Source organism: Siphateles boraxobius, unplaced genomic scaffold, assembly GCF_051911475.1.
Source record: "Siphateles boraxobius isolate OS27281-9 unplaced genomic scaffold, OSU_SipBor_1 41, whole genome shotgun sequence".
NCBI classification, from domain to species: Eukaryota; Metazoa; Chordata; class Actinopteri; order Cypriniformes; family Leuciscidae; genus Siphateles; species Siphateles boraxobius.
Window position 1 is genome coordinate 10,976,632 of NW_027509042.1, and position 24,065 is coordinate 11,000,696.

The window sequence follows — 24,065 nt, forward strand, 5'->3', positions numbered from 1 at the left end:
ATCGACCCGATGCCAGTATCGGTATCGGGCCATCCCTAATTATTTATTCACCGTTATGTCGTTTATAATCTATATAAACTCTTTTTTGATAGTCTTGGTTGCTATGAGCTAGCCTTCCAAGGAAAAGGTCTGCGTGAAGCTTCGATCAAATGTGTCCTTTTGTGCATCACAAATTAAACAACTGCGGATTTAGAAAGACGTAAATAACGACAGAATTTTTATTTGAGTGGAAAACATTTCTTTAACCATAGTTGTTCAAGAGAGTGCATTAGACAAAGATTCTCTCTCACCACAGCAGAGGGAGCAAAATCGCCACGGCTTCTGACCACAGGCTCAGACTCCTCATCCCGAGCCCTGGTCATGTGACTCTTCCCATCGGTTGGGATTTCTCTCTCGGCATGGCGGGGATGATGGAGCTCGGTCTGCTTTCTAATACCATTTGTTATTCACTGTAAGGAGGACACGGGCATTTTTGTTGTCGGTAAACCTTTCTGCGCCGTTCTTTCCCCCGGTTTGTTGCCATAATGGCGGAGCGCGGTGTGGATGTGTCCGCTCTCCCCCAAGAGGTCCGGGAGCAACTCGCTGAGCTGGACCTGGAGCTGTCGGAGGGTAAGCCTTTAAACAACCATGGCTTTTCCTCTCTTGTTTGAATGCGTGCGTTCGGATAGATATGTGTTGATTTGACAGGCTCAGTCGTGCATCCTCAATAACAGCATCCACACACAGGTTCCGTGCTGATGATGCTTCAATGTCGCCGCCGATCGCGGAACCATAGGCTCCTGACCTCTTTTCTGCATCTCACTTGTTCAACCTCGCGTTTATCTGCATTTTAAACGTCTGTTCAGCTTCGGTTTGCTCTTTAATTTGTCCTGACATTAGTCTAATGTTTCCTTATTTACTGTTATGTTGTGCAAAACAAAAACACCGAGTCTGTGAAGCGCTGGACGTTTTATGTGGTTATTTACAGGCCATGGATATTCTGCATGTGTCCTCCTCATATTTACAGACTTCATCAACTATAGTATTCATTGGCAGTTGTATAACTGTTATACATCTTTACTGTCATTGGAAATAATATTCATATGTATAACAGTTTTAAAACAATAGCTTCAGTATTACAATAGGCTAATAGGTATTCTCTTTATGGTCAATCTATTGGGTAAACTAACGTTTATTTTAATGGTCGATACTTTATTAATAATGAGTGTAGGCCTACAGCTTGACATACTGACAGTGCTATTAATAGACAAAACTCATTTTTCCTCCATAAACAATCAACACCCAGGCTATAGCCTAAGATACAATGAGAGGTCAGGTATGGCAAGCTATTTAAACACTTACGAACAAGGTAATAATTCTTATTCCATGGTATTAAATTATTTAGTTAAGAATATCATTTATAAATTAATCTTTATGTAATTAATGTAGGTTAAACAGAAGTTGACTGTCAACATCCCAACCACAGACCACCATATAAATCACTGACAAAAATTTGCAGTTTATATCCAGTAAGTACTAGTGTCTAAAAAATAGTCAGTTGCAAATTTGACAAAGATACTAATCACTATTGAATTACTTGTAATAAATAGTATCATAAAAATAGAAACTTGTTCTAAGGAATAAATGTTTAAACAGCTTGCCACAGGACATGTAAATCGCTCACTCAAACAATGGAACTTGAGTGGCATGGTGTCACCTGTGAAACTTTTTTCTGGGCCTTTAAATGAATAGCATCAATATAATGCCGTATGCATGTGTATGAAATTGATATAAATAAAATATTACTCTTTTTTTTTAATTTCAAATGGTTTACAGCATGAATGGTGTGTCTAAACCTCTGCTAATCAGAAATACATTGAAGAATTATAACACAGATATGTGCGTGTTGTTGTTTACATTTTAGTGTGCCGTTATTGTCATTGTGATTCACTGCAGAAGGGGCTCGGTTTGTTTGTGTGTTTAGTCATCCTTATGTGTTATATAAGCCTTTCAGCAGTGGTGTGTGAAAGATTCAGAAGAGCAAAACAATATCTTAAACAGCATTACCCAAATATTAAAAAGAGATTCTCATTAATCTCTGCATCAGAGAATTGTTTGGCATAACAGCTGATCTGCCATCAGTGCAGTCTGGATTCATTCTCAGTATGTCTCCCACACAGCAAATCAAGAGAGCACCTGGAGGCTGATAACAAATGATGGACTAGTTTGCTTTTGGCTTCACTTACTATAGTTGGTGTGCTTTTGGATATCATTGCAGTTGTGAACATCATCTTGTCTCCTTGCTGGTGCAATTTTGCAAACACACACCCACTTTTTTCCTCCTTTCTGTCCTATTATATATGTTTATGTATGTTATGCCGAAGACTGTTTCTCAAAGCCCACAATGCAGTCCTGGCACAATTCACAGTCCCCACCTACAGTCCTCACTTTTTGGCTCTTAGACAGGAGATGCCTGCTGCAGCCCTTAGAATTTAAAATGGACTTATTCATTAAGTAGCGAGGTTTGCTTTAGTGAAATGTTTCTCATGTATATGAGCATATGTTTAGCGTCACGCCCATATCTTATGTCCTTTGCACTGAAGACTTTATAGGTGACAGCACAAAGAAAGTGTCACAATGAAAGACTCTTTATGTCAGTCTCTGAAGGACCAGTGGGAGTAGTAAACCTCTTTAGTGATGACTACCTCCAGCTCACTTCTGATGATTTTTGTTTAAGTTCAGGGCCATAGACGATAGTTTATAGAGCTGCTGTTATTTCCTGCTGAAATGGCAGGCTTTTTATTGTTTTAATAGCAGAATAATGTGTTATGACAATATTAACACTTTTGCATGAATAGTAACAGTTTTTACTGTACTGTAAAATATGATTGGATATGCTGGAATCAAAATATGATTTGGATCAGGGTTAACTAAAACTAAAGCTAAAATCATGTGGGGGAAAAAAAAATGTTTACAATATTTGAAGTAAAATAAACGTGAACAGAAATAAAATAAAATACACCGGTATAAAAAATTAGACTTATTTTATTTCAGCTAGTAGCTAAGATAATAACTTCTCATTTTCTTTTAGTTTAGCTTGAAGTACTAAAATAACTGAAGTAGGCCTACTAAATAAAAGTAAAATAAAAATGATTAAGAATTACATGGATTTATAAAAAACGAATAAAAATGACAAAATACACAACAAAATTACTAAAACTTTAACTCAAATGAAAAAAAAGGCAAATATAATAAAGACTAATCCAAAATATTAATAAAAAATAAAATGGTATAAAAATTATACTAAAGTAACACTTTTTTGGACATATACCACACAGGTGACAAAGGATATGAATCATTAATTTATACAGTATAATTCTCCCTCTCTGGGGAAGTGCATGTACTGCCGATTGTACTTTTGTAAAGTGACATATTTAAAAGTGAGATATAGGAGGATATTCAACGACAAATTGCAGTAAAAATATTATTTAATAAAAAAAACTTTTGTAAAGAAATCCTAATAGCCTTAATATATAATAAAAACATCCTCACATATATTTGCATACTTTAAAAAGAAAAATATCCTTATTGTTGAGCTCTGTAAATTATGCAAATTAAGGCATATACTCTACTTGTATATTATACATATTAAAGCAATAAATCACATGTATGTATTTGTTTACAGTAACAAGATGAGTCTACAGAGACTGCACCATATTCGTTATTTGTAATGAACGTGTGTTGTGAATGAAAGAGTTTGTCTCTATGTGTGTGTGTGTGTCTTTGTGACAGAGGAAGAGGGGTGGAGATACGAGGTTTTGACACACTCACACACAATGAGCACCATTGAAAGCATCAGGGCTGAGCAGTCGTGATCTCTGCTTGAATTCCCAGCACATACTCAGACGCTTTTATGCACTTAAGCTGATCAAATGAGCTGTGTGTGTGTGGAAATCCTCTTCCATAGCTAGTCAGCATATACTTAAACTAAAGAGGCTCGGACTAACTGTATAATGGCTGATTGTGTGCATCTGTTCAGGTAACCTCAGTAGCTTAAGCACCATTTGTGACTGTAGGAGGATAGGATGAGTTGTAAAGAAAAAGAGAGAGAGAGACAGAGTGGGAGAGAGAGACCTAGGGACAAAACAGAAAGAGAGAGATTACTTTAATCTAGGTCACAGAGCATCAGGAAGCAAATACACTCATTTACCCTTGATTCACAGCAAGCTTTCTGACATGTTGCGCTGTCTCTCCCACTATCTTCTCTCTCTTTTTTCCTCTTTCCCACCATCCTTATCCCATCCTTTAAAAAAACTCCTGGTTTGCCTAGCTAGTTCGCTCTAAAGCGCACCCCACACAGGACATGTTAATAGTTCATATCTTTTGCAATGCTTGCGATATGGGTTCCTCACTAACTGAATTATTCTGAATTACAAGTCTGTGATGGACATCAGGCTCGAAAAAGAAGAGATGCACACTTTACACACACTATATTCAGAGAGCAGAGTTTTCCATACTGCCAGTTGGAGCTTAAATATCTCTCTCATAACACTTGCCACTCAGGTAACACTTAACTAGAGCTTACGTGACTGAAAGTGGTATGAATAATTCATTTCTATATTATAACACTGCTATTCTCGGCTATGTTAATGTATGTTTGAAAGTTTCAGAATTTAGGTTGGACTATTTATGTGGTCTGAAGTCATAAGTAACAAAAAAGTACCATATTTTTGGATATTATTTATATTTGTAAATACCGTATATGAATATAGTAATAATTCATGGTGCATATCAAAGATCTGAGTTGTGCATTGCATCTGCTAAAGGACTGAATGTAAATGTAAAGTGGATGTTAATAACATGTTAGTAGCAAGCTGTCTGAGTAATGACAAATACAGTTGAATGGCACAGACATTTTTAAAGGGGTCCTATAATGCTATTTTCACAAGATGTAAAATAAGTCTCTGATGTCCCCAGAGTGTGTATGTGAAGTTTTAGCTCAGAATACCCCACATATATTTTATTATAGCATGTTAAAATTGTCACTTTTTGAGGGTGAGCTAAAAAGCGCCATTTTTGTGTGTCCCTTTAAATGCAAATGAGCTGCTGCTTCACAGAAGGCGGAGCTTCAAGAGCTCATGTGTTAGCAGCTCCGATTACCTCACACAGACATGCACTGAAAATGTCAAAAACCTTTTGTCTTTTATGTTCAAACCTGAGTCGGAAAAAGATTGAGAGACTCAAGAAGAAGTGACAACATGTAGAATACAACAGGAAATTTCTGAATGGTTAGTTGATGAATTTATGTAGCTGATGTGGAGTTAACTATCTTCTAGTCATTGATTAGCATGTTCTGTCATGATAATCTATTAATTGCGTTCTGAAGCGAGTATATGTAAATGTTAGGGTTAGCGATGTCACTAACCCGCACAGAAGCTCATCGTAGTCTCTACCAGCCATTTATTGTAATCCTTAAAAAGCGATTTCTGTAAAAGAAAATATATCCTTTTGCTTTGAAATTTGAGCGTTGTAACTTTGCAGATTTGTTTGTTCAAACAGCAACATTACACACTAACTATAAAAAAAAGTGAAATCATAATCAACCACCCCTTTAAAGCTCCAGTAGGTAGCTTTTGTAAACAAATATTTGTTAAAACTCTCATTATGTCCTGAAAGTAGAATATGAGACAGATAATCTGTGAAAAAAATCAAGCTCCTCTGGCTCCTCCCTGTGGTCCTACTGCCATTTGCAGAAATACACCGCTCCCGGTCAGAAACAACCAATCAGAGCCAGGAGGAATGTCTTAGCAGTGTCAATCACGCTCGTGTACGCGCTGATCACCCCTCTCTTGCACAGCGCGAGCGCGTACCGTCGTTCGTGACTCTCCTGTTCAAACTCGTTCATCCAAATGAACGAATCTTTTTTCGAGTCATTTCGTTCATTCAACGAACGAAATGACTCGAAAAAAGATTTGTTCATTTTGAACGAGTCTTTTTCGGAGTCATTTCGTTCATTCAACGAACGAATGACTCGAAAAAAGATTTGTTCATTTGGATGAACGAGTTCGAACAGGATCACGAACGTGCATCACAAAACAGAGCAAGGCGAGCATTTGTGCTTATAAAACTTAAAGTTTTTTATTTATTTTTGAAATGACCGATCGTTTCACTAGATAAGACCCTTATTCATCGTCTGGTATCGTTTAAAACCCTTTGAAGCTGCGCTGAAACTGTCATTTGGTCCTCGAAACGTTTGTGTCCTATTGAAGTCCATTATATGGAGAAAAAGCCTGGAATGTTTTCATCAAAAAACTTAATTTCTTTTCGACTGAAGAAAGAAAGACATGGCCATCTTGGATGACATGGGGGTGAGTAAATTATCAGCAAAAGTTTTTTTTAAAAGTGAACTAATCCTTTAACGTTATTTTAGTAGCTATAACTTATAGAAAGAGTGCAACCTTATAAAGTTACATGTATTGCAAAATACATAATGATTTGAGGACAAAGTTTGTAGTCAAAGTATGGGCAGGCCATAGTCAATGTAAAGCATATTGTTGATGTTTCGTCCCTATTAGTGAATGTTCCATAACTGTTTATAATCCGCCGTCATCGGTGGTCCTGCTTACTAGCCTGCGCGTTCACGGCAGGCTCCGCTGTGGGGGAGGAGCTGTGGAGGGAGGGCTGTAGCGCAGCAGAGAGCAAGGGGGTTGGACCTGTAAGTTGTGCTTGTTCCATTTTTCAGGCTAAGTCAACATTTTCTCAAAACTCCCTGCTGCAGCTTTAAGTTAACTCTTTTGGCCCCATGAGTAGCCTACTAAGGTTTGTTAGCACAAGTGCAACGCAGTAGTGTACATTTGCATTTGCATAAACTGTTTCTGGTCTTACATTCACACAGCAGTTTTGAGAGTTCCTGTACTTTTATTGTGGCTAAAATGATTTCTCTAAACATGCATAAATAATGTCTTATAATCTGAGTAGGCTTTTGTGTTGTTTTGGTATGTGTATTTGTGTGGGTTTTATTTAGAGTCATAGTTGCTATGGTAACAGTTGAGTTTGCCTTAGGCTGTTCTCATTCATAACGAATAAAGCTAAAAGCATTAAGAAGCACATATGCCACAAGAACAGCTAAAACACAACAGCATGACATAAAACCTTTTAACCATATTACTCACACCGCACAGTATGACCTTTATTAGAGTGCTGCTGAAAGGTGAAATGTGAAATTTTTGTATCACAACATAATTGTAAAAATAGCTGAAGACAGGCTGAATGGTGCTTTCCTGCACAAATCTTGCTGCCACAATGATAGAGGGGTCTGATTGTTTGCTAGAGTCTTACTATGTGGTTGAAAATGTGTTGAATGTTTTTTGTATTGTTGTTAGGTGATTATTCTGGGCGGTGGCTATATAGGTGGTTGCTTACTAGCCCTAGTCGAGTCTTCATGATAATTTGCTCCCTATATGCAGAGATGGGGGACTCGAGTCGCAAATTTAAGGACTTGAGACTTGCTTGACTAAATTAAGAAAATTACTTGACTTTGGCTTGAGATCCAATGACTCGAGACTTGACTTGACCTGTATGACCCGAGAAATACTTTATATAAATGTTTATAGAAATCATTTGCAACATCAATTGATGATCAAAATGAAAACAACGGAACCATTGACCCCCAGTCATCAGATTCTGCACGATTGCTTGACGCTGCACAAGCCCAGAAAAAACATAGGCTACATCGCTGTGAGCGTGCTAAATACAAAAATATCTCCCAGCATTGTTTCTTTTTGGATATAAACACTAGAAATTGACCGTATTCATACAAGAAGATTTGCTGTACGCATAATAACTGGCGAGGGATATCGGACACAACCATTACAACCTCGAACTTTTACACCACGCGCGCACAAAGGATGCCAGAGCGGACGATTACGAGCGATCACACGCCGGCCCTGTCCACATGTGCCTCGCTCTCTCCCAGAAAAACCCCCTCGCCGGTCCTGTTCACTCAGGCAGACCAACGCCCCTCTCAGCCAGTGGCCAGTCTCGTCTCTTTCAGTACACGGTCCTACCGTTCGGTCTATCTTTAGCACCCCGTACATTTAAGAAGTGTATGGATATTGTTCCCCGAGTTGACTCGGCTGCTAGAAATAGCCCCATGGCTGATTCCGCTGACGAGAGACCTCCTCTCACAGGCAAACGGAAGGATCTGGCAGCCCCGTCCCGACTTGTGGGCCCTACATGTATGGCCCCTCAACGGGTACCCGGGGACTTTTCAGAAAGGATGCTGAAAACTATTACTGAAGCTGGAGCGCCCTCGACCAGGCATCTCTACACTCTAAAATGGTCAGTTTTCCCCGGCTGGTGCACAGCTCGGAACCTGGACCCCTACTCATGCGGAGTGCCGAAGGTGCTCTCCTTTTTAGAGCTTTTGGACGCGGGTCGTTCCTCGTCCACGCTCAAAGTATATGTGGCGGTCATAGCAGCATTTCACGCTCGTGTGGCTGAGAATCACTTGGAAGAAGCGAACTGGTCGTGGGCTTCCTCAAAGGGGCCAGAAGGTTAAACCCACCTCGACCCCCCTCCGTGCCTGTCTGGGACCTCTCCAAGGTCCTGGAGGCCATTAAAGGAGCCCCATTTGAGCCTCTTTCACTCAAGCCTCTTTCACTCAAAACTACTCTCTTGCTGGCACTAGCGTCGGTCAAGCGAGTAGGTGATTTACAAGCGCTTTCAGTAAGCACTTCCTGCCTTGAATTCGGGCCCAACGACTTCAGAGTTGTCCTTAAGCCAAGGCATGGGTATGTTCCTAAAGTGCTCTCCACTGTTAAGAGCACAGGTCTAAGACCTCTCGAAGAGGAACCTCTAAGTTAATGTAACCTCGGTTCTGTGAGAGAAGGGAACGAGTATTGCGTAACCCGCCTTGCTACTGTGCTTAGATTGGGGGATCGCTTCAGTCGATTTAACTTTGTTGTTTGGCGGAGAATGGGGCCTTATATAATATAAGCCACGGCCATTCTGGCGGGCTATGAACCCTGATTGGTTCGTGCGCATTAGCCGCCTTGCCATAGGTTCGTGCAGTTGCTGCAGCACAGCCAATGACCGCTCTAGACGCTCAGCTTAGTGTCTGCTGTGCAGCTGCACTGCGTTTCAAAAAATTGGCTTCAATATTCTTGAGAAAAGGAGTTTCCCGTAGCATAAGCTACTTACGCAATACTCCTCTTCTCTCAAGGAACCGAGGTTACGTCAGTAACCAAGACGTTCTCTTGAAGCAGGGTCAGATGTTATCAGGGGGTTGGGTGGCAAAATGCCAGCAGATTTAATATGCAAACAAAATTCAAGATGTGGTGGAAAAAATGGCCCTAGTAGGGGTTATTTTTACATTTATAACATATGATATTAAAAATATTTCCAGAATTTTGGCCCAATTGCAAATGTGATAAGTTTTTTTTTTACAACAGTTCAGTAAACAAAGAGTGAATATTGTGATTTGACATTTTAGACGTAATATTGTAAATATTCTGTTTTTGCTCTATTTCTCAATGACAACAGTTACAAACAAAATCTGTGGTTTTTGTGATTCAGTGACTTAGTTGCTTAGTTCCAGAATGAATCAGTTGAATGAATGCTTCTACTCGTACATTAAGACAGTGATTTGGCGCCACCTATTGGCGGTTTTCATTTAATAATTAAAAATATATAGGCTAATTTGTTATTTTTTAGCATCTTATTTTTTCTATATTAAAATTATTATGTTTAAATCCTTAATCTCATAACATTATTTATGGTGTTGTAATTGCAGTGTAAATGCATGGTTAGAAAAAAATGGTTAGAACATAGTTAGAAAATGGTAATGTCTGCCGGCGATATTCCATAAAATAATATATAAGCAAAGTGAAACATATGACGTTTACTATAAAACCAATACAATTAATGCATCACACTTGTGAATTTACCTTCAAATGTTTTATCTTCAATTTTTTTTATAATCTTTTTTTTATCTTAATTTTTTGTATAATTGTAATTATAATAATAATAATAATAATTCCAAATTTTGAAAATCATGTATGCATTCTATAATAGATTATATGAATATTATTAATATTATAATTTAAATGTATAAGAAAGGTTCTGAGGGAAAAATAAATAAGGTTGAGGCCAATATAAACTCTTTCTATTTGGTATTGTAACTTGACTTCGACTTGACACTTAGTAGGACTCGACTTGACTTGCTTGAAGTGAACCACTGACTTGACTTGACTTGGTTGTGTGTACTGTGACTTAGACTTGATTGAGACTTGATTGTAGGGACTTGAGACTCACTTGTGACTTGGACATGTGTGACTTACTCCCACCTCTGCCTATATGGCTTCTTCAGTCTTTGTAGGAATATTTTATAATAGTTATGTTATAGTTATGTTTTGGAGTTGGTTCAAATCCCTAACTTTAAGTTGTAAGCATTAGTACAGGAATGATTGTCTTAGAAAGGGGATAAATCTAACAAAACCTGTAAAGAATTTCCAAGTCACAACTTACCCCGATATAAAATAAAATAAATAGTATGCCTTTCCATAAAGACTACTAAGGTCATTAGGTTTTTTAACATTGTGACATTTATTTTCAGGAAAATGAAATCTATTTTGCCCCCAATTCATATTACTGTAGGGCTTTGATATTGTCTTTCTCATATTTTTTTAAACAATTATTCTCATAACTGTAATTATTTATTTTTACAATCATTATTTTACGGTATTATAGTGAAAAAAATATTTTGCCATGCTTTTAAATGCAGTACAACAAATGCAATACATTTACTTTACAATTATATATTTTAATTATTTGTTACAATAATTAGATTGAGACTGAATTTCACATTTCTGTAATGAGAATTGAGGACTAAAATGAGCTTAATTGTCTCTAAAATAATAGTCATCCTAAAAGTAGACTTCGTTTTCCTTATTTACTCTTGCACATGGTAAACCACACTGTAAACACAGGTCAGATAATTCTATATACTGTATTGCAAAGTGAATTAGGAAGGTTACACCTGACAAGGCATGTTCCCAGGTGTGTGAAGTGGTAATCTGAGTCTTGTTGTCACCTGCATGCACACACCCTGGTAACCCTGACTTTACTGTTTCCATTAGCAAGTTTTCAAAGCCGGTTTGTGGATCTGGTTGTATAATGTAGAAAGAGGCATGAGCAGATAAGAATGAACTGAACTCCCTGTTGTGTCTTTTTCTCTGTCACTCACTGTCTGTCTGTGTTTCTCTCTGTCTCTCACAGTCTGTTGTTATGTTCTCAGCAGAACAGGAAACCATGTCATAGGTTAGAAGATTTAGCACAGGAGAACATGACATCATCCAGAGGGAAAGGAAATGTGTGTGTGTGTGTGTGTGTGTGTGTGTGTGTGTGTGTGTGTGTGTGTGTGTGTGTGTGTGTGTGTGTGTGTGTGTGTGTGTGTAAAGAGAGACAGAATGTTGGATGAGGACAAAAGAACAGGAAAGAAGGGCAATGAAATTCAACTTCAGGACAGTGTGATACAGTGCTGCCAGTTGCTGAATGGTGAGTCACCATCTGGTGGTGGGTAACCAAGAGTGTGTGTGTGTGTGTGTGTGTGTGTGTGTGTGTGTGTGTGTGTGTGTGTGTGTGTGTGTGTGTTTGTGTGTGTGTGTGTGTGTGTGTGTGTAGACACAATAGAGAGATAGCCGTATTGTGTCTTGAGTGAAAGTCATTGTGCGAGCTCTGTTGTGTCATAGTGTTTCAGGGCCAGTGATTCAGCACACAAGAGGGAGGGTGGATATGGGTAGTTAATGCTTTTCAAAGGAACAAGACTCTCAGAACTTGTCTCAGAGACAAGTTCTCTCAGTCAATAAAAAAACCCCTTAAATATGTTTCCCCATCTCTTTCTCTTTCCATACATACATATATACACTACTCAGACACAGATCCAAGATCTTTCCCACAGTCTGAGCAGCTGGTGGGCATGTCTGTTGTACAGAAAGTCACTGAGGGACTAGACGGTTCAGTCTCTATTGTATTTATCTTTACAGAAAATGCTTAATGTGAAACCATTAACATCAACATAATTTTTGCAACATTGAAGAATATATATATATATATATATATATATATATATATATATATATATATATATACAAACTACCATCCAAAAGTTGGAGGTCAGTAAAATACTTTTATTCAGGGCACTAAGTTAATCAAAAGTGACAGTAAATAAATATATAATGTTACAAAGATTTCTATTTGAAATAAATGCTGTTCTTTTGACATTTCTATTTCCACTCTTCCTCATTCCACAAAAATCTTCAGCAACTGGTTTCAACATTGATGATGATTTGTAACAAATTACATTTTAAAATATATTAAAATAGGAAATTTTAAATATTTTTTTTTCCCAATAATCAAGTTTTTACTGTATTTTGAACAAATAGATGCAGTGTGGGTCTAGCATAAGAGACTTCTTTCAAAAACAACTTCTTTCAAAATCTTGTTAGTGTTCATATATATCTTTTATTTACTCCCCCTCCCCAGAATTAAAAATAAATGTATTTTATTGATTTGTAATTTTTTAGTAAAAGTTGTTTTCATTTAAAAAAGTGAAAACATAATCCACAACCTCTTTATGGTAACTATATTGCCCCCATGCTGTTTTCAAAGTTGTTTTTATTTAGGTTACTGGTAGGTTACCAGAGACACTGTTTTATATGCTTTCTATCTTGATAATCACATTCGAACAATAACACTCATGTTGCTTTATCTCTTAAAGGAGTGACTTCCTCCTCCACAACCTTTTTCCCAGGGCCAAAAAACCAAAAAATGTCTGTTTGTGCATGCGTGACAGTAGTTGTTTATGTATGCATAAACTAAATAAAAAATGACAGGAAAAAACTGTTTTATTGAAAAAAGGTCACTTGTCATAGGACTTTTGCCCATAATGCCTTGCAAATACAAGATTACAGAGCTATCATGATTAAATCGATTTTCAATCAAACCCTCTTGATGTTTGGTTATAACCTCAATTCAGATGGCCGCCATTGGCCGGAATACAATACACGATTGTTGCTCATATTTTTTCCCCGATTTGCAGTCTGGATGAGTTGAAAAGAGTTTCCAAAAATCTGCACCAGTGATGGCTAATGTTTTAAAATCTGTTCAGATTGGTTTGATTACAGAGTGGATTTATGACATTGATTCTAGTTAAAATAATATTTAGATCTCAGGCCAGTACAGTTAGGCTTGTAGTCCTGAAATAAATTAATATTTTCAGGACAGGTTTGCAAGACAAGGGTTAAAACAAGGGTTTGCAAATTAAATTCAGATTTAAGGTTACATTTTGGCCATAATGTCTGGATTATATGATAAAATGTACAGATTACATGCAGGTTATGGGTTTTTTTCTGGTAATTTTACAACATGTTTCAAAAGGAACAGTAATAAAATTCCAAATTTAGAATTATGAATGTGATTTTTGGAAGTAAGATTCTGAGGTAGTATTATAGCATAAATGTTACAGGTTACAGTTGCATGGACTGGCAGTGTGTGTTGATGTCTAACTCTATGCCATGCCATGTGTATGAGTGAGTGATCAAGGATAAAACATAAACATAACCCCCTTCACAGCTACATGTGATAGAACAGTCTGTTGAAGCTAAAAATATCCCATAGTGCAGCTGGGTTCGGTCCTCATGCATTACTTATGGGAGTTGATTCCTTCTCTATTTTCCATTTTTATTTTAATGTGGAAAATGCTCTTGAAAGAATGGTTTGTTTAGTGGCCTCTACTTATGAATCCGTGCTGTTTGCGTAATGGCCAATCTGATTTCTATGGGATAATAAATATTTTCATGTTATCTCTTTTGAAATCTTTCCCCTTTAGGGGATGTGTTGAAATGAGCTTGAGCCGCTCACGTATCATAACCAAAGCTCACTCCATCCTGCATAATCCCACTAGATTACACATTCTGCTCTCTTTCACACTCACAAGCAGAATCCAGCATTAAATCGCACAAATCAACTTGGCTGTCAGAATGTAAGAATGTGATGATCTTTTAAGATTTGGGTGTTTGGGTTTTTCTAAGCAACTATTCCTCCTTCATCAACTCCAATAATGCATTTGGGTTTGGTATCAGAGCATGTTTTCTCATGCTTACCAAGACCGTAAAATCAGAATTTTTTTTAAATATTATTACAATTTAAAATAGCTATTTTCTGTTTTATGCAAAATTAAAAAATGTCCATTGCTTGGATGTTTTGTGATCTAATGCATTTTTAGAGGCCACTGTATGTTGAAAATTACAATGAAAAGGAAAAAGAGATCAACTGCAAAGGTGAACCACAATCTATCTGACTGTTCAAAGACATTTGACCAAAAAATGTAATCCAAAACAAAACGTGTTGAATTCATGCTGTTCGTGTTTTTAACTGGTAATAACACTATCTCTCTTTTTTTAGGTGACATCACACAAAAAGGATACGAGAAGAAGAGGGGCAAAGTTTTAGCACCCTACTTGACACAAATACAGAGTAAGACCTACAGAAATATCCCTGCTTTTTCACCCTCCTCCCTCTATTGCCTTTTCTGCCATATTATCTCTCTCTCCCTTTTTTACTTGGTCGTCCACTGACTCATATGATACTGTGGTTATGAAACATCTTCTCAGGCTGTTCCTCTTGAGGTTGAAGGGGTTCCATCCAAAGTCCCTCTGCACTGCCTTCTACTGCTCAAATATAGGACTGCAGCATGAAACATTATTTTATTATCAGTCCCTGTTGTGAGATAGAATTTTTGTTTTATTCTGGAGATATTTTAGATGAAAACCACAGTTCTTTGCATTAATATTTCCCATTTTCTGTATTCATTGACTGCATCTGCCAGTTTGAATGAAGTTCACTCTTATTATCTCTACAGATTTGGCTCCGCCTCCAGCATATGATGCACAGTCCCCTGGTCCAAGCTCCGCCTCCGCCTCCACCTCTGCCTCAGCCTCCGCCTCTGCACCTGAACCTGAACCTGAACCTGGCCCATCAAACTCAAACTCATCCTCTTCCTCTTCACGCCACCGGCGCACAAGGCGACCACATCGAAGCAGCGGGACTAGAGATGAACGCTACAGATCAGGTTAGAACAGCTTGACAACATATAAAATGTTTTGTTTTCTGTTAGATTTTCTTTATCTGTCATTATAGTGCAAGCCAGAGTTTGACTCATGTAAATTCAAAGATTTTTTTTTTGGTTACTAAACAAAATAGCAAAAATAATGATATACAGCCCAAGGCTTACTTATAATCGTTCTTATTGTGGTCTTTGCACTTTAAACTGGGATAGGAGAACGTTTTTCAACACTGAACAAACGAAAACACTTCACCTATAAAATTTTGTTATATAATTCCATTTAGCTGTATATAGACTAGACTTTACTTGAGATTTATGGGGTGTGAGGTTTACAGAGTGCCTGCAGATGGTAATATTTGCCTGTTCTCTGACCACATCCTTGTAAGAACTGTTTAGTCATCTGCCATGGCAGCCGCACTTGGACAAAATGGTTGCCTAGATGAAATGGGTCACTGTGGATTTCTGGTGCTTTGTGGCAATAGAAAGATAGTAGCTTGCTTATTTGATTGTGTAGGTTGTTTGTTCAGTTGCTCGCCACAGACGTGTATATATATTTTACTATCCTACTGTTGTCATAGAGCATGTTCATGAACCTTGTTGTGTAATTAGCACCAACACTCTGATGGGTGACTGCCTATTGGTTAAGAAGCTTTGCTGATAATACAAAAGTTACTGATTTGAATCGAGATCGCAAGGCAAACAGTTAATGAGATTCAAATCAGTCTTGTACTCTGGACCAAAGGATTTAGCCTCAGGATGTTCAAGGTTGACTTTACCTGTCACTTTGGATAAAATCATCTACTGAGGCATCTGCTAACATCACACTAAGTGCAGATGTCCTAGGAACAAAACTGCCTCTTACAAGTTTTTTTTGTCTGTCTCAGATATCCACACTGAGGCAGTTCAGGCAGCATTGGCCAAGCATAAAGAGGAAAAGATGGCGCTGCCCATGCCAACCAAACGTCGGTCCGCATATGTACAGTCACCAATTGACAACTGCACCCCACCAGGTAATGTATACAAGCACCAAATAAAGAAATGAAGATATATATTATCTTATATTTAATAGATAATAATAGTTAATCGAGATCTTACACTTTTCCTCTTTCAAATGGCAAAGTACTTGTATTTCTCTGTAAAACTCTGACAGCGTCAAATCCTTATCCTTATGTATTTTATATAATAATCATGCAGGAAAGATTATACCCTTTATTTCATTTTTAATTAAATCAGATTTTTTTTCTTTTCTTTTGTTTATTTTGTTTTGTATTTTTCAGTTTTTTAACATTTATTTAGCTACATGTAAATGTAATTATGTATATCATAAATAAGTTTATTAAATTTGTATATCTTATAAATGATTATAATTTTAGTTACTTTTTAATTCTTTAACCAATATTAATTCAATATATATAATGTATGTTCATCAGCAAAAAAAAAAAAAAAATTGGTGTGTTGTTAAAATTGATAGCAAAAATTGTGAAATGTAGCAAGTATTGCTATTTTGGTATTGTGACAACTGCATTTACTATTGTTTGGATAAAATAAAATAAAAAATGCTTCAATAGTTCTTGTCTTTATTCTTCAACTTATTCTATCATTCTCTTCCTTGTATTTCTTCCTCCTTGAAAATGTCTCTTTTTCTCTGTCAGACTCCTCATCTTCCTCTGATGATGAGGCGGTGTCAAGTGAAAGTGCAGGGCCTCAGCAGTCTCCAGACACCTGGATTAATAGCTCTCTGCACGGCTCCTCCACCTCCTCCTCTGCCTCCTCCACTCTCTCACATGGGGAGTCTCGGCCCACCCAGGCCCCTCAGCCTCAGTCTCAGCAGGTCCCACCTCCACCCGCACATGCCCACCCACCCCACTCCCACTCCCAACCCTCCGCCCTGGCCGAGGCTCTCGCTCAGACACGCATCGGTGAGTCACCATTACCCTACACACTTTGTGTCATTGTAAATACACTTTAGATTTTACCATTTGATTTTAAGTAATTTTAGCAGCTTAACCAGGCATTTTTTGCAAGTGTTTTCAGTTGCTTCATTATTTCTAGATTTTCTTCTGCCCAATGTTTAATTTCTGTTCATTTATATCTTTTGTGACCATCAGTGAGAAGAATAGGAAGAGGTAAAGTCAAGTGTTCGAAATCTCACCTTGTCCTGTGTGTTTAAGATTTGTTGTGAGTTAGGAATATTATCTACCCCTCCACACACTCCACCCTTAAGCCTCTGCCCCACCTGTGTGTTTAAAGCCTATGAATGATTGGTCTGTCAATAGAAGCTGATGAAAAATTAATAAAGGTTCTTAGAGATCTGGTTGAGCTTGTTATGTGGTTCAGGACTAATCATCTCATGACTTAATACACACTTGATCCCAGACTGTACTTATTCAGAGAGTGTGCTTTTCCTGCACATGACATACCCTGAGTGTGTGTGAAATTGTTAAGAGATGTAGAATAGCTGTAGACAGCATGCAGACTGTGGGGCTATCCAAGAGGAACTAATAAACTCATGTTTGCATTAGACTTGAAACAGAATATTCTGTAGGCTATGATGTTATATTTTTGGTAAATGATATGTTTCTCTGCCCTCACAGCCTTGGTCCACAGAGGCAGAGAAAGTTATTTCATTTTGATGAAAGATTATGAAAACACTGATGTACGATGCTGATGAGACACAGTAAAACCAGAGACAGTTATGTAAGATGTAATATACAGTCAGTCGATCATTAAGGCAAAATAAACCTTGACAGGGTGATCAATATTGTATCACCCTGAAGAGGTTCATTTTGGGATAATGAGCGAGTGACTGTATCTCATAAATTCACACGTCTGCTTAGCAAATAAATGAATCATATAAGATTAAATATTAATTTGAGTTTACATTACTTCATAATGTGAGAAGAAAGAGACTGCAAAGTGATATGAGAGTTTTCGCAAGAAGTGTCTTGCTCACCAAGGATGGATGTATTTAATGAAAAATACAGTAAAATATTAATATTGTGCTTAAAATAGAACTTAAAATATATGTCTTCTATTTTAATTTATTATAAAATATAATATATTCCTGTTATGATAAAGCTGTATTTTCAGCATCATTACTACAGCCTTCAGTGTCACATGATTTTTCAGAAATCATTCTAATATGCTGTTTTTTAAAATATATATTTCTTATTATTATCAGTGTTGAAAACATCTGTGCTGCTTAATATGTAGGAAATTGTATAGAAATATTTGAAGACAGAATGATTAATAAATCAGTATCAAGTATTTTAGAAATCCATATAATAATAGCAAAGGAAATAGTAAATAGTTTGATTTAATTTTACCTTCAAATATCTTTGGCCTCATTACTAGTTTACTCTATGGACATAGTTTTACACAGACTCTTAAAGGAATAGTTCACTATTGGATTGTAAAAAAGCACCTCAAACATGATTCTACTGTATTTCTCCTTTTTTCGTTTTTCCGCGTAAGAAAGAAAGGTGAGCTTTTCCTTTATGAGCAAGGGTAAAATATCTTTAAAACTTTGAGGGTTGATTATGAGTGAGTAATATGTGTTATTTTGATCAGATCCAGGAGGAGTCGGGCCTCCTGATGTGCCATCCCAAGCTCAGGCCAGAGGCTCTCGTGTCGATCTGCCTCCCAACGCCGCGGTGCGAGGCATGAGTCGAGGACAGAGCCGGTCCAGCATGATGGAGACAGCAGACGGTACTGAGTGTGTGTGTGTGTGTAGAGGGGAAAAAAAGAGTAAAAGAAAGAGAGATAAAAAGAGAAACATATATTTGTTGTGTGCTGCAGTAGACATACATACTCTAAAAATGTATGTCAATCTTTAAGCGCCTTTTTCATAACTTTCTTCTCATGTCTCTCAGAACTTTGTGTTAACATCTCAGTAGGGACATTTCAATAAGTCTTTATGAATGCTGTGTTTGATTGCTAAGTTAATCGCATCCCATTTCTTTTTTCTTTTCCACCTTTTATCCACTTGTGTCATGTTGCTTTTCTCTGTCAGTGAGAAGAATAGGCAGAGGTAATTAATGGTCTAGACATGTCCTGTAGGTCGACTTTAAAACTGTGTGTTTGTGTTTGTATACTGTATATGTGCTACACAAAGATACCGGAACCAGAGTGAAACCCTGTACTTTTTTAGGAAATAAATAAATAATAGTAGATCACTCATCCCTCCAGCTCTGCTTACATGTGATTTTTACTCAGTCCTGATCCTTCATAACACATTAGGGCTGCTTTACAGGTTAACCAGTGATATTTAAAGGAATAGTGTAAATCATTTACTCAACCTCATGTTATTACAGTTGGTCACTCTCTTCCATGCAGTACAATAAATGAGGACTGAAGATTCAGAAAGATGCAAAAGCACCACATTTATATGATGAAAAGTCAATATGACTTTTACACTCTATTCCAAAGTCTTACATTTTTTTTATATTGAATAAATACAAATATATCAGTATAAAGAAGTAATAATACACTACCGTTCAAAAGTTTGGGGTCATTAAGATTTATCTGATTAAGTAAAAACAGTAAAACAGCAATATTGTAAGATATTTTTCCAATTTAAATAGTCATTTATTCCTGTGATAATTTATTCCTCATTACTCCTGTCTTCAGTGTCCCTTCAGCAATTATACCCTATTATTCTAATTTGGTGCTCAAGAAACATTTCTTATTATTAAATGTTGAAAATAGTTTCTAGATAAAACTATTGATTTCTTAAAACAAAAATCTCAGTGACACCAAACATTTGAATAGTAGAATATATATAATTTAAATAATAAGTTTATAATTTTAAATAATGATAATACGTTTAATTTGATCTATAAGCCATTGTATATCAGGATATCTTTGGACCAGGACTGATAAAAAGCACTGTAGGAGAGTGTAAAACATGTATATACATGTACACATATAGTCTAGTTGGGATTTACGAATTCCCAGTTCAGTTGAAAGTGTGCGGGAGTGTGTCTTTGTTCGTCTGTCTCATCCCACCCTACCTGACCCCAATCCTGGTGTAGGTGTTCCGGTGTCCAGTCGTGTGTCCACAAAGATCCAGCAGCTGCTAAACACGCTAAAACGACCCAAACGCCCGCCACTCAGTGAGTTCTTCATGGATGACCAAGAGGAGATCGTAGAAGGTACTCCAGGATAAATGTAGTCCTCGCCATTTCTCAGACAAACTCTGAAAGAATGGTGCATTAATGTAGATCAACGTTTTTCCTCCTCCTCAGTTCCTCAGACAGATCCTAACACCCCTAGGCCAGAAGGCCGGCAGATAATCCCAGTGAAGGGGGAGCCGTTGGGTGTGGTCAGTAACTGGCCTCCTGCTCTTCAGGCAGCATTAACTCGATGGGGTGCCACACAGGGCAAAAGCCCTGCCCTCACAGCTCTGGATATCACAGGAAAACCCCTCTATACACTTACGTATGGTAAGACTGAGCTAGGCCACCTGCAAAGCACTTATCTTGATTGAAAGCAGATGCTGGGATTGGCAACAAAGGTCTATGGGCTGATTGGTGTGTGATTGACAGGGAAACTGTGGAGTCGAAGTGTAAAGCTGGCCTACACTCTCCTCAACAAGCTGGGAGCCAAAAATGAGCAGATCCTCAAACCAGGAGACCGGGTACGAAAACAAACAACTCTTTGTCATTTAACATCGTTTTCTGATAATATAACTCAGTTATGGGTGTTTATGACAAGTTTGTGCACATAAACCCAGGCCCCTCAGTCTCAGCAGGTCCCACCTCCACCAGTTGTGCACATTTTATTTTAGTATTATAAATATGCTTTTATAATATTTATCAAATTGTTTTAGCTTTTATTTTTATATTTTGAGTATTCATTTTAATTTTAGGCTAGGTTTTTAGAATTTTATGTGCTTGAGTCATGTTTTGTTTCTATTTAGCTTTATTTTTTCAGTTTCATTTTAGTAATTTTAGATCTTCAACTTTGTTTTTTTCAGTTAGTTGCTAAAGTACGGAGCCCCTAAAGGGATGGTGGTGGGGAAATAAACGAGATGGGAGGAAAAATAATAAGATAATGCTTTTGCGTTCCTCCGAGAAACTTTGTGTACGCTTGCAAAACATTTTGCGTTCCCCCAAGAGACTTTGCGTAACAAGGTTTCTCGGGGTGACGCAAAAGTTTTTGTGAGGGAACGCAAAAGTTTTTGCGAGGGAACGCAAAGTTTCTCTGGGGAACGCAAAACATTTGCGAGACAATGCCAAAGCATTGACAATTTTCTTTCCTTCATCTCAAATTTTTTCCTTAACCATGTCCCTTTAGGGGCTCTGTATTAAAGCAACATTTCTAGTTATTTCCAGTTAATTTCTATTAAAACAGTTTTTTTATTCCTACCTTATTTCAATTAAGAAAATTTATTTTGAATATTTTTTGTTTTAGTTAACAATACAACACTGATTTAAACACTCATTTACTTCACATTGCTATAAGTAATATTCTGAACTGTATATTGTTAGAAGCAAAAATGCTAATCTCTCACTTTAATTTGTTGCAAATCATTTTTTGTTATTAACCCAGGTGGCGCTGGTGTATCCTAACAGTGACCCTGGTATGTTCTGGGTCGCATTTTATGGCTGTTTGTTGGCAGAAGTCATTCCTGTGCCCATAGAGGTTCCACTATCCCGAAAGGTAGCCACTACAGCTAAATGGAGTGGTAACAATTCATATTGCTATTGTTGTCAAAATGTTTTCCGTGTGTTTACAGGATGCGGGTAGCAGCCAAGTTGGTTTTTTGTTAGGTAGCTGTGGGGTGGGTCTGGCTTTGACCAGTGAGATCTGTTTGAAGGGTTTACCTAAGACACCCACTGGAGAAATATTACAGTTTAAAGGTCAGAGACTTCACACATGCAAATTACATCCATTTCTTTTCAAAATCCAGTCAGTAATGAGAATTTTTATTTTTATTTTGAGATGGATCTAAAACTAGTTGGGTTTCTGACAGGCTGGCCCAGGTTAAAGTGGGTGGTGACAGACTCCAAATACCTCACGAAGCCTTCGAAAGACTGGCAGCCTCATATCCCAACAGCCAACACAGACACGGCATACATAGAGGTAAGATCATGTGCTTCATGTGATTCTGTGTGTGTATGTTTGTTGAATACATGTAAATCTCCTCCTCTCTTTCTCTCATGCAGTATAAGGCCAGTAAGGAGGGCACAGTGATGGGAGTTGCGGTTTCAAAAGTTGCCATGTTAACACATTGCCAGTCACTCACTCAGGCCTGTAACTACTGTGAGGGTGAGTGATGCTGTTGCTGTGGAAACACCATCCTTTTGTTGCACTTACACTAAACCAAAGAACTAGCTATTCAGGTTTTCACACTGCTTGTTTGGAGATGTAACGGAATGCGTCTGCACGCAGGTGAGACACTGGTGAATGTTTTGGACTTTAAGAAGGACATGGGTTTGTGGCATGGAGTTCTTACGGTGAGTGACAAAATGTGTACGTGTCATCAATTCTATTACTACAGATTTATTAAGATCAGTGCATAAAATATTACAATGATTAGGGATGCACCGATTTGAAATTTTTTACCAATAACCGATAATTCTTTATATCTGTAAGCCGATAACCAGTATATTGGACGATAAGTTTTTATATAATTTTTGAGAGGCTGATTACAAAAACAAAAGTCTCACCATTAAAATCCGTTTCCCAAGCACACAATTAAATTGATGTTCTCATTATAATGTTATGTAGCCTATGTGACAGACTTGCGCTGCACATATTGCACTTAACTGTATTTTCCTTTTTGTGTGTTTCAGAGTGTGATGAACCGAATCCACACCATCAGTGTTCCATATGCAGTAATGAAGGCCTGTCCACTGTCCTGGGTTCAGAGAGTTCACATACACAAAGGTACAAGACCAAATATTTGACTGTTGTCTACACACATTTGTTCGGATATGATAAATGTCTGTGTTTCTACAGCACGTATTGCCTTGGTGAAGTGTCGTGACCTGCACTGGGCGATGATGGCTCACCGAGATCAGAGAGACACCAGTCTGGCCTCCTTGCGCATGCTAATTGTTGCTGATGGAGCCAATCCTTGTGAGTTACGCTAACAGGCCTCCTGCAGAGACTTCACGGGGGATGATTTTCATTTAATATTTATATTTAACGATTTCTCTCTGTATCTCTTTCTGGCTCAGGGTCGGTTTCGTCATGTGATGCATTTTTGAACGTATTCCAGGCTTATGGTTTGAAACCAGAGGTCATCTGCCCGTGTGCTACATCACCTGAGGCCATGACGGTTGCCATTCGCAGGTATATCACTTTTAGACGATCCCATTTTAAAAGAAACGTATTAGTATTTGTTCCCTGATTGTGTGAAGTTTCTCCAGGCCTGGGGTCCCCGGTGCACCTCTTCCAGCGAGAGCCATCCTCTCCATGACTGGGCTGAGTCATGGGGTCATCCGGGTCAACACTGAAGACAAGAACTCTGCTCTCACAGTCCAGGATGTGGGACATGTTATGCCTGGAGGTGTGTGTTTGTTGAATTGTTTGTGTGTAATTCACATGTCTACACTTAGGAAAAAGAATATGATATTACCTTGGGTGTGTATAGACTATGGTAATACTATGGTATTGACACTCACAGAGATAAAAATCAGTTCATAATACCATGCTATCAAAGTTTAAAATATCTTATGGTCATATGTGCATGCCTGAAGTCAGCATGTGTGTTTATGTGTGCTTTAGCATTGATGTGCATTGTGAAACCGGATGGGCCGCCCATGCTGTGTAAGACGGATGAGATCGGAGAGATCGTTGTGAACTCTCGTGCTGGTGGAACCATGTACTACGGCCTGTCTGGAGTCACTAAAAACACCTTTGAGGTTGGCGATCAACTTAACACTCTCATACACAGACAATGATAAAACTTTGTACTGAATTGCACACCATAAACATATTTTTATGGTATCTC

The 24,065-nt window shown here is 37.8% G+C and overlaps 1 protein-coding gene across 4 annotated transcripts in view; it reads left to right on the forward strand.

The window, feature by feature from the left end:
* Positions 1-386: 386 nt before the first annotated feature.
* Positions 387-24,065, forward strand: part of dip2bb (disco-interacting protein 2 homolog Bb) — a 47,540-nt gene continuing 23,861 nt past the window's right edge. For 2 of the 4 annotated variants that reach the window (XM_077198360.1, XM_077198363.1), the window contains exons 1-20: positions 387-609; positions 14,443-14,514; positions 14,900-15,109; positions 15,988-16,113; positions 16,756-17,022; positions 18,674-18,811; positions 19,116-19,133; positions 20,137-20,256; positions 20,350-20,547; positions 20,650-20,741; positions 21,656-21,766; positions 21,843-21,966; positions 22,080-22,189; positions 22,273-22,375; positions 22,499-22,563; positions 22,903-22,996; positions 23,069-23,188; positions 23,290-23,404; positions 23,482-23,621; positions 23,840-23,976. In XM_077198360.1, the coding sequence (XP_077054475.1) occupies positions 525-609; positions 14,443-14,514; positions 14,900-15,109; positions 15,988-16,113; positions 16,756-17,022; positions 18,674-18,811; positions 19,116-19,133; positions 20,137-20,256; positions 20,350-20,547; positions 20,650-20,741; positions 21,656-21,766; positions 21,843-21,966; positions 22,080-22,189; positions 22,273-22,375; positions 22,499-22,563; positions 22,903-22,996; positions 23,069-23,188; positions 23,290-23,404; positions 23,482-23,621; positions 23,840-23,976 (2,445 nt within the window). In that variant the 5' untranslated portion in view covers positions 387-524. The remainder of the gene's footprint in view (positions 610-14,442; positions 14,515-14,899; positions 15,110-15,987; positions 16,114-16,755; positions 17,023-18,673; positions 18,812-19,115; positions 19,134-20,136; positions 20,257-20,349; positions 20,548-20,649; positions 20,742-21,655; positions 21,767-21,842; positions 21,967-22,079; positions 22,190-22,272; positions 22,376-22,498; positions 22,564-22,902; positions 22,997-23,068; positions 23,189-23,289; positions 23,405-23,481; positions 23,622-23,839; positions 23,977-24,065) is intronic. The other 2 variants (XM_077198361.1, XM_077198364.1) reach the window with 1 other exon arrangement.